Source organism: Pollicipes pollicipes, unplaced genomic scaffold (assembly GCF_011947565.3).
Source record: "Pollicipes pollicipes isolate AB1234 unplaced genomic scaffold, Ppol_2.1 Scaffold_2555;HRSCAF=2994_pilon_pilon_pilon, whole genome shotgun sequence".
NCBI lineage: Eukaryota > Metazoa > Arthropoda > Thecostraca > Pollicipedomorpha > Pollicipedidae > Pollicipes > Pollicipes pollicipes.
Window position 1 is genome coordinate 44072114 of NW_023596136.1, and position 10977 is coordinate 44083090.

Below are 10977 nucleotides of genomic sequence, written 5' to 3' on the forward strand. Positions count from 1 at the left end.
ATCCAGACGAAGCTAACGCCACTATCTAAAGTACGACTAGAATAACCGTTCACATTGGGTGTGTGGGAAAAGGCTGATAACTCCAGCACTATCGTCTTGCAATGACTCCAGCCGTCTGGAGTCGTCCTAGACAAACACGGCATCTTCACTACGCGGCTATGTAGCGAGTCTCCACTTTTTTAGTGATTGCTTTGATATGGAATTGAGCGGCGATTCTGCAAATCGAGGTTTCCAACGAATCTAAGGTGTCATAGAGATGGGAAATTGCATTTTTGGGTTATAACAGCGTAGTAATCCAATGCAAGTGCCAGTAATTCAACTTTCGTTTACTTCACCATTTAGGAAATTGATTTCTCGGTATGGTATCACCTCAGATCGAAAAAGCAATGGTTGCAAAAATATCATCGCTTTACTTAGCAAATTTCCTCATTATGTAATTCCCTAACGGCACCATCGACAGAAAACAGCCGGGCGCAGCGACGCTAACTTCAGAACCGCGATCCGCTCACTGAGATAACTCCACAGGCCGAGTCTTGTCCAGATCGGCGATGGCCGCCTGCACTCGACTGGCGAGCTGGCGCGGAATGTCCCCCGCCGTCCCAGGTTCCAATGTCTCCCCTCCCTTCACTTGCTCGCGCGCCGGGCGCAACATTCGGACCGATAAATTTGGCGATTTTGATAATCTTTAGTGGGATTTAAAGCGAAAAGGATCCTGGTTTTACAAAATGCTCACGACTGCGACACCCGCACGAGCCGTACAATCAAGCCCAAATGAGCAGTCACAGTCCAGTCCAGATGAGCAGCCACCATCCAGCCCAGATGAGCAGCTAAAACCTAGTCCAGATCAGCAGCAGCCATCCAGCCCACATAAGCAGTAGCCATCCAGCCCAGGTCAGCAGCTAAAATCCAGCCCAGATCAGCGGCCTCAACCCAGCCCAGCTCAGCAGCTACCGAGTGCGGTGTGCGAGTCACATTCACAGCCGAAAAGCCCGGGTTTTCCAGACCTTTTCGACTGTGACACCCGCAAGAGCCGCAATTGCCAGCCGCCCGTGTGGCGATTCCGCGCGCGAGCGAGCTGATCGGCCGGGCTGAATGACGCGTTCAAGGTCAAATTTTACAGCGCAGAAAAAAGTAATGGTTTGAAGAGGACCACTTAACCAACTCAGCCGGAGCTTCGTTCCGGTTCGCTGCATGAACAAGTCCTTACGCCATCATGACCATTTTGTCTATTTCAGCAAAATACTCGCACGCGATCACCAACATCGCTGTTTTGTATACGCAACGTACGGGCAACAGTGACGCAACGGGCAATACATATCACAGGCGTATTTGAACGATACGGATACGTAAAAATACACGGAACTCCCAGGAACAAGCTTGATGTCGACAGCGCAACACGGCCGGAGGAAGTGCACCAATCCCATGCCACCATTCCCTAGTAACCGTCAAAATCCCTCATCGAAGCACCTGCAGGCCACCAGCACCGCGGTCGAGCAATGCGGCGGCCCTTTCTCCAGCCGGCACGAGACCCGTTCGCCACAAAAATCCCCGCGATCGTCCTGAGCGGACCGCTGCCGGTGCCACTCTGGCCTGCACTGCAACAATTCAACCGCCAGAGCCTCGCCGCGCCCCGAGTGGTGCAACACGCGCCGGGCGCAGCTCCAACACCGCCCGACGCAACGTGGACGCGGGACTGCCGGCCGCCTCTTGCCTCTCGTCGTCACCTCCACCCTCCTGGTAGCTGGGCCCTCCACCCAGCTACGCCGTCTGCCGATCCTCTGCCGCCGTCGGCGGGGTCCGGCTGCCCGCCCCAGCCGGCCGGCCGACCGGCGGTCACCGGTGCTGGCGGCAGTACTCCCAGACCAGCAGCGCGCCGGCCACGTGCACGTTCAGCGAACGCACCAGACCGCGCTGCGGGATCTCCAGACACACGTCCAGCAGCTGCAGCAGCTCAACCGGGATGCCCTCCTTTTCGTTCCTGCGGCGGCGAAGCGCCGGCAGAGTCGGAGGTTATCAAGGGTCACCGGGCAGGTTGGAGGTGAGCGAGGGTCAGTGGACGGGTCGGAAGTCAACTAGTCGGTGGGCGGGTCGGAGATAAGCGGGTCAGCGAGCGGGTCGCAGGTCAGCGAGTTAGTGGGCGAGTCGGAGGTGGGCGAGGACCAGTGAGCGGGTCGGAGGTCAGCGAGGGTCAGTGGATAGGGTCGGAGGTGAACAAGGGCCAGTGGGCGGGTCAGATGTGTCGCCGCGGGCCTATCGGGGGTCAGGTGTATGTGTAGCGACGAATGGACGCCCCAGTGGGCATAGGCACCGGGTGCTAAAAGTGACAGAGGTCATGTGTCGGACTGGATAGGGACATCACACCGACTAAAGGCATCATAGTCCCTATGTCCAGGATGCAGCACGAATCAAGGACTGAAAGTATCAAAACAACGAGCGCACCCCACAACACACACACACGCACACGCACACGCACACGCACACGCACACGCACACGCACACGCACACACACACACACACACACACACACACACACACACACACACACACACACACACACACACACACACACACACACAACTTTTGATGCATTTAATGACGAAAAATAAGAAACACGCTCTCTTATATATGCGTGAGCAACATCTACAGAAATCAAACTACAAATACTGGAAATCGTTGACAACAATTTCTCTCGGCTACTGCGCAATACGTAAAAGCGTGTTTACCAGAGGCAAACCATGGCCGCAAAAACCGATTGCACGCTTTCAAGCATGAGGCTATAAGCAAACTCAAGGCCAAATCTGGTGAGTCACCTACGTACACCAGCCGTTCCGTCCTTCCGTTACCACCTCCCCCCCCCCCCCTCCCCCCTTCACCGGACAGCAATGCTTCCACTACCCCGCCCGCCACCCGCCTGCCACCAGCCATCAGCGCGCTCACCCGAGCAGCAGGAGCGTCTTCACGGGGAACTGATACTCCGCGACTGGCACGCTACCCGATGTCTGCTCCACCCCCACCAGGGTGTAGCCCGCCGAGCGCATCTGCTGCAGGTACGACGGCAGCTGGTGCGGCTTGACCTGGGGGTGGGCGCCACCGGAGGCGTCACGGAGCGGGCACGGCGCTGCCTGGGTCGGCACTGATCCGGGACGGGCGTCACCGGCGTCAGTACCAGAAGGATAGCAAAACGGCAAAAATCCACGTCATCCCGACAAATAACACCGGCGCTACTACGAGACGGGGATAGGCGTGAAACTGGCATCAGCACGGTCAGCAGCACCAGACCAGAAACGAGTGTCACCAGCGTCACCACAGCCCCAGGACAAGTGTCACCAGCGTCACCACAGCCCCAGGACAAGTGTCACCAGCGTCACCACAGCTCCGGGACAAGTGTTACCAGCGTCACCACAGCCCCAGGACGAGTATGACCAGTGCCACCCCGGGCCTGGGATGGGGGTCACCAATGTCACCACAGCCCCAGGGATGGGTGGTCAAAGGCTTTTACAAAATCACGTTATCAATTATTACAAAAGGTCATGCCGAAGGTTTGCAGGAACGACGCCCGAGTTCTCAATAATTCAGCAGAGTTGGCTCCTCGCACCGACCTGAGCCACATCGTGCCATTCTAGGCCAATACCAAAGGTTGCATCCAAGCAAAGTGTCAACAGGACTTCTGCCCGACGGAACGTAGAAGGACCTCTTGCATGTCAACCGCCACCGTGACCACAGCAACAGTACAGCTTCACTCGGGTATGGATACATGTTACCCATACAGCTTACCCAGGACACGGGTACATCCCCCGACTTCCCAGTCACAACCACGGCCACCAGAAAGGGCCTTCGTCGCACGCACGCACTCACGCACGCACTCACACACACACGCACGCACGCACGCACGCACGCTCGCACACATCCGATGGCCCGGGACTGACCTCGGTCAGGTGGACCCAGCGCTCAGCGGAGACGCTGAGGCTCTGGAACTGCTTGTCCGCCACCACCTGCAAGCTGGGCACCACCATCTGCGCGGCGCCCAGCACCTCGCACGTGCGACACAGGCCGCCCAGATTGGGCGCGCGGTCCACCAGCGCGGCGGCCAGCACGAGCGCGCCGCCGCCGGCCGGCCGGTGCCGCAGCGCCGCCACCTCGGCCGCCTCCGGCAGCAGCTGGCGCCACGGCGTGGCCTTCCGTTGGACCTGCGAGCCGGCCGCCTCCTCCGCCGTCGGGTCCGTGGCGTCCCCTGGCGGCCGGGCAGCGTCAGTCATGCCACCTGGCGGCCGAGGAGCGACGGTGATGATGCAGACACTAGGGCGAGGCAATTCAACAGGCGAAGAAGTTGAACGGTCAAACCGTGCGTGTGCGTGCGCGTGTGCATGCGTGTGTGTGTGTGTGTGTGTGTGTGTGTGTGTGTGTGTGTGTGTGTGTGTGTGTGTGTGTGTGTGTGTGTGTGTGTGTGTGTGTGTGTGTGTGTGTGTGTGTGTGTGTGTGTGTGTGCGTGTGTGCGTGCGTGCGTGCGTGCGTGCGTGCGTGCGTGCGTGCGTGTGTGCGTGCGTGCGTGCGTGCGTGCGTGCGTGCGTGTGTTATTGGAGCCTTACGACGCACTCAGCTGCTGAGGCTATATGGCGTCGCCTGCCTCTCACCCTGGCAGGAAGGGCGGACACCGCGGGGTTTAACGCAGAGCGCTAACCAATACACCCACCGCATACGTGGCAGATACGTGAGAAACATCTTAAAACCAAAGACGTGCAAATTTTAATGTGGCTCGCATTTCATGTCAGTCATGAAATGCATTCAACGTCATTTATGCACGTTACAGCACACAACTTCCAATCAGGGGCCGTGAGATGATAATCGGACCGAATGGTGTTTAGGTTCCATTACCGCCACAAGTGACATGGATGACTTCGGATTACACAGGCCGGGCGTGGCCACGTCAATAACTTTACTCGTAAGCGTAAAATGTATCTCAATGTTGATATCAATCATATTGGAATACTTATATCGATCATAATTTAATGGCAATATGAATCATATTTCAATATAAACATCAATTACGTTTCTGGCAAGCCTAACTCGAAAAAATTAGGAAACAATCCGGCCGCATGGCCTATTTGTTCTACAGGGGTGGGATCGGTGCCCTCGCTAAACACAGCATGCCGCGTTGGGACGAAGCCCCACGCCATCCACACGTTAAAACTGTGGGATATTTTGGCCTCACAGAAGCAGCTGTGTCGGGGCCTTCTTTCGTGTTTCGAAAATACATCGCCTGAGGTGTTAATGGAAGTCACATAATGAATTTTCCGAGCCCACAGCGTTCGCATAGCTTGCACAGCTCGATGTGCAGCGAGACCGACACGCTAGCCTCTATGCCACAGGCACGGAGCACACGTCAACAGCTAACCCACGGAACAATACGCAACCTTCCAGTGCAGGCGTTCACATCAACATCGAAGACAAATATTCGGCCACTCGGGTGGCAAGAATGCCAATATTCGTCGTGCCACTGCTACCATGGTAGGGACCCCGGCTCAGGGTTCCCTGCCTGTCGCTCCTCCCTCGCCCAGGAATGGACACCCAGCACTAAGGCGGACGTCGGTCAACCCAGTGCGTACGCCTCAGGCCTGGTGAATCGGACCGGCGGGTAAAATTTCGCGTTCGGCAGGCAAGATTTTGTCGGGGTTCGCAAGCAAGACGGGCAACGGATTACATACCAACGAGACATCATGTATGACGGAGGCGCTCCTCCGCGCCTCCGTCATACACGTCACGTCCGGTGATCGCAATCTGTGATTGCATCCTCGACGCCCGATTAGACAAAGTTTGGAGCCCTGCGACGTAGCCGCTGCCAGCCTGAGATGGGGCATCCTCAAGCCGCCGTCATGTCAGTCCCCATTGCCAGCCTCAGGTACGGCTCCGCCACCCAGCCAACTTCGCCGCCCACGGGCGATGGTCGGCGGTAGAGGCCCTCGGGCCCGCCGGCGCGGACTCGCGGGCCGTGACCGGTGCCGCGGCCGGCTGACCTGGGCGCAGGTCGGCGGTGCGGGCCGTCCAGGCGGCGGGCCGGGCCGTCCGCAGGCCGGCGCAGAGGCGGCCGAGCCGCGGCAGGCCGGCCGTCGGCGCCGGATCCGCCACGTCGGCGGCGAACAGGCCGGGCGGCACCCACTCGTCCGGCTCGACTCCCGCCAGCCGCGGCAGGCTGAGGAAGATCACCTGTCGAGAGGGCACCTGGGTCAACACCAGTACACGCACCTGCCGGCGGGGGGGGGGGGGGGGGTCGAACGTGGGGTGAGGAGAATCAAATTTCCCATGGTAAAGTGGAGACGTGGAAGGCAAGTTCGGGTGGGACTGTCTCACTGACAATGAGACACATTGAGACAACACTGATATATGGCTGGAAAACCTGACCGAGCGGAAAGGTGAAATAAAACACTTTATGCCTAGGACAACTGCGGACCGCTCATGAAATCATCAACTAGGATGTCTGCAGTAGCCTAAAGACGCTGATATATACCATGACGCATCTCCATTTGGCTGCCAAATGCCGTGAAGTGTAAGCACCAAAACACCCCTCTAAGCGGTGCATCGTCCCCAGCCGCACTGCCCCCCGCGATGGCCCACTAGGATCCGTCGCTACCTCCAATGAGAAGTGCTGGACTGGATCGAACTCTGTGAAGTAAAAGTCGTTCTGGATCAGCTGCGAGTTCTTGTTGGCATTGCCGTGCCGCAGAGACTGGGCGACGCAGTCGTAGACGACGGCGAACTCGGACAAAATGGCGGCCATGCGCCGCTCGTTGGCCAGCGTCCACAGACGCTGCAGCGCCACCTGGACGGACATCAGCGTGCACTCATTGTCGCTGTCGTGAGGTCGCGGGAGGACGACAGCTTGTAAGACGTTCGACGCGACGCGACGGTGTCGTGAACGCGACGTCACACAAGTACAGACTGAGCAACGCCCGTAATCAATGAACCCACGGTTTGATGAGTAGCATTGCCATTTTATGACATTTTAAGCAAGGGATGAGCCCACAGCTCCGCTCAGCAGTGTTCCAAAACGTGTCCGGGATGTAAATATCAATTCATGCTACCAGAATCCTTTCCTCCAGCGGGCTCCGCACGCTATTCGTGCGCGATAATCTGATGCCCTGTGACGCGAAACCAGACAACGGACGCGCCGCGCCCATTTTCCATGCCTGAGGCGTTAGACGCTGGGTTGGTCGCCGCCCGGTTCCACAGCGAATGAGCTATTTTGACCGACAGAAAGTGATCCCCACGCCTAGGACGCAATAGCATGAAAATGATCGACATCGTTCTGCCAGCCAGGCGGTCGCATTTTGAAACACCGCCGCTCCAGTGCGGTCGCGCTCACCTGGGAGTACACCCTCGTGTTGAAGTGTTGCGCCATGCACCAGGGCAGGATGCGGCAGAAGCAGCGGCGCACGAACGTCTCGGCCGCGTCACCCTCGCCGCCGGTGCCGCACTGCGCCAGGTGCGTCAGGATGGCCACAAACGAGCTGATGCTGCCGGTGCGCTCCTGACCCGCCTGGTGACGCGGCAGCGCGGTCAGAGGACACCAGCACACGGCGCCCAGTCCAATAACAGACCTTACGATCCAATACAAAGCAATACGGGTGAAGTGATGTCCAAAACGCCGCTCGCCTCTCTCCGCTGTGCCGTCGGCGCTTCCACACAGCAGCAGCGTGGCTCACCTTCTCCAGGTGGGTCCAGACAAGCTCCAGCAACTCTGGGCGCCGCACGCACAAGCAAACCACCAGCCACTCCTGCATGTAGCGCACGCTGGGCTGCGGGTGACAGCGCAGCAGGCTCTCGCAGGTGGCTGCGCACAGCAGCTCCAGCTCCTCCTGGGGACAGTGGTCCCGGTCAGCGCGAGACGTCACAGTCCGCCTTCGGCGACGGGTGGACAAAGCCCGCTGGCTGCTCGCCGACAGCTGCCGCTGTTTCGGAACGGATGCGTATGAAACGCACCACGGAGACTGGAGATATAGACCAGACAGCAGCCCAGCGCACACGCGGTAATTGCGCCAGCGGAAGGGACGCATACCACACGAAGTCGTTAACAACCATGGCCACATGCAATGCAAGCTGGGAACACTCACGGCCACACAATATCACGCACATTATTCCAGATGCGACCATGGTGTAGAAACCAGTACACCACATCCGACAGAACAGAGCGGCGACCTCCCCCCCCCCCCCCCCTCTCCTCCGCTGCGCGTCCACTGACCGGCGGCAGCGCGGTGTGCAGCACCAGCAGAGCTTGGTAGCAGCGCTGCTGGAGCCGGTGGCTGGCCGAGTTCGCGAAGTGCCGGCCCTGGCCGGCACCCTCGGCCGTCGCGCGCAGCTCGGCCGCCAGTCGCGCCGTCGCCTCTGGCGGCCCGGCGCGAGCCAGCTGACGCAGCGCGCGAACCCCGCCGGCGCGCACGGCCCTGTCCACCAGGTGGTCGGCGGCCGGGGAGGCGCGCGGCCCCAGCACGAACCCCACGGCGTCCTGCAAGGCGCGCCGGTCACGCCGGTGAACAGGGCCGTGCGTGAGGGCAGCGGCGACGACCGGCAGGTGGCGCGGCAGGCTGGAGGCGTCGGCCGCCCACACGTCTGTGAGGCGGGTGATCAGCGCCGCCAGCGCCGCCGGGACCGCCTCGGCCAGCTCCAGCAGCCGGCCAGCCCAGGCATGCAGGCGGCCAGTTAGCGCCGCGTCCGCCAGCGTCTCTGGCGTAAACAGCAGCCGCGCGAGTCCGCTCAGCGCCAGCGCGAACACCTCGCTGCGGCGGTGCTCAAACAGCGCGCTCCAGGCGGCTTCGGCGGCCTCCTCCAGCAGGTCCGGGCCGGCGCCGGACAGCAGTGGCTGGAGGCAGTCAAGGAGCGGCAGGAGCGCGCGCCGCGGACACACGGACAGCGCGCCGACGGCGGCCGGTGCCACCTCGCGATGAGCGGCGGCGGAGAGAAGACCGCTGGAGAGGAGGCGCGCCGTCAGTCGCCAGGCGGCCTCCAGGTGGAGCGCGGAGAGCGGGGTTTGGCTGGCGGCGGCCCCCGGACAGGCGGCAAGCGCGCCCGGCACGCTGTCCTGTCGCGCCAGCGCCGCCAGGCGGGTCAGCGGGCCGTCCAGGTCGGCCTTCGTTAACGCGGTCGAAGACAGGCGCGGGCTGCCCAGCAGTGCGGACAGTATGACGGTCACGGCGTGGACACGCAGCGGGTGCCCGCCATTCGTTACCTCGCACAGACGACGGGCGACGGTGGTGACGTCACGGGTCAGGTGGGCAGCCGCGGCGGCCCCGAGAAACTCGGCGTAGAACGGAACCATCTCGAGATCCTCGGCGGTCGTGGTGGCCTGCACCTGCCGCACGATAAACTCGCCCACACTCGGCGTCACCTCTTCCAGAGTCCGACGAAGGGCGAGAGGCATGTCGACCGCGGCTGGGTCGACCAGCGCGGCCAGCAGCGCCGCGTCGCTGACCACGGCCGGCCGGGAGCGGTACAGGTCACTGTGACAGTCGGCGAGCGTGGCCCGCAGCCTGCCAAGCGCCGGGTGCCCCTCCTCCAGTGGGAGGAGCTCCGCCAGCAGGCGCAACGCGCCGCCCAGCAGCCGGCCGCGCTCCGGGCCGCGCCCGGCCGCCAGCGCCGCTGTCACCTCCGCACACACCGAGTCAGCGTCCAGCGCGGCCAGGCCGGTCACAGGCCGACGGCGGCGGCGCCTCGGCCACGCGGGCCGCCGTCATCAGACACTCGAGTGCCGGCACGTCGGGGCGCAACCAGCCGACCGCTACGCCGAGCAGGAGGCGGCGAGAGGCGCGGCGCAGCGTCGGCTCCTGCGCCTCCAGCCGCTCCGACAGCAGGCGGCAGAGGCCCGTAGCGGAGGCGGCGTCCAGGCAGCGCTCCACGGGCGCCGCGGCCAGCGCGTGTGCCACGTACAGCAGCGCCACCGACGACCACGAGAGGTCGGTGAGCGCGCCGACCAGACCGGCGGCGCGGCGCGCCAGGCGGGGGCCGTGCAGATACACGGCGAGGAAGGCGCGCAGTCGGCGGCCACACTCGGTCGGCGGCGCCAGCTCGTCGCACAGGTACGGCTCTTCGCCTCCGCCGGTCGCGTCCCAAGCGGACGCCACGTTCGACACGTCCACGTCCGCGTAGAGCGCGGCGTCATTGAGCGCCGGCAGCAGCGCAGCGGTGACGAACTCCTCCGCCTCGTCCGCGGGCGCCAACTCGAGCGCGCGCAGCACCGCCCAGCGCACGACGAAGCCGTTGCTATGGTTGAAGGCACGGCGCAGCACGCACAAGCTCCAGAACAGAGGCACGACGTCGCTGGCGGCCAGCAGCGGCTCCAACTTGCGCAGGGCCGGCCGCACCAGGTGCACCTGCTTCTCCTCCAGGGTCTCTAACAGCAGCGCCAGGTCCTCCCAGAGGGGGTCGGCGCGGGCGGCGTCGGCTGCCCGCCACGGCATGCGGCGGCAGGCCACGTCCCCGCCGGCGCGGCGGCTCGCCTCCACGGCGCGCTGCAACAGGTAGCGGCTGCGCTTGCGCAGCAGGGGATCGCCGGCGGCCAGACCACACCCGATGAGCTCCCAGAGCGCGTCCGGCGGCGCCGACAGCAGGTGGTCTGCCAGCGCGCAGGCGGCCGTTAGGCAGCGCGCCAGGTCGGCGGGCCGCGCCGGCCGCAGCAGCGCCGCCAGGCGGCCGCCGAGCGCCGCGGACGAACGCGGCGCGGCCGACCAGCAGCGGCGCCAGCGTGGCGGCTCCCGCCTGACTGGCGACTGCCCGCTCGCTGGCGATGAGGCCGCACAGCGCCGTGGCGAGGGCGGGCAGGTGCGGTTGCAGGGCGGCGTCGGAGAGCGAAGACACGGCGGCCGCCGCCACGCGCGTCACGCAGCGCAGGCCGCGGGCCCACGACTCCGGAGTCTGGGATGCGTCGCCGCCGACGAAGACTTCGGACAGGGTGGAGACAGCTGCCTCAAGCAGGTCACACTTCACCTTATC

At 62.7% G+C, this 10977-nt stretch overlaps 1 protein-coding gene across 1 annotated transcript; it reads right to left on the reverse strand.

Annotated features, from left to right (window-relative positions):
* Positions 1 to 1250: 1250 nt before the first annotated feature.
* On the reverse strand, positions 1251 to 10445 carry LOC119101677 (putative methyltransferase TARBP1). The gene is made up of 13 exons (XM_037225094.1): positions 10345 to 10445; positions 9842 to 10305; positions 9218 to 9420; positions 8417 to 8497; positions 8234 to 8320; positions 7698 to 7850; positions 7358 to 7531; positions 6626 to 6814; positions 6141 to 6201; positions 4146 to 4231; positions 3927 to 4094; positions 2938 to 3074; positions 1251 to 1978 (listed from the first exon to the last, which is right to left on the reverse strand). Exons 1-13 carry the CDS (start codon positions 10443 to 10445, stop codon positions 1834 to 1836), a joined length of 2049 nt encoding a protein of 682 aa, XP_037080989.1. The 3' UTR covers positions 1251 to 1833.
* Positions 10446 to 10977: the final 532 nt, after the last annotated feature.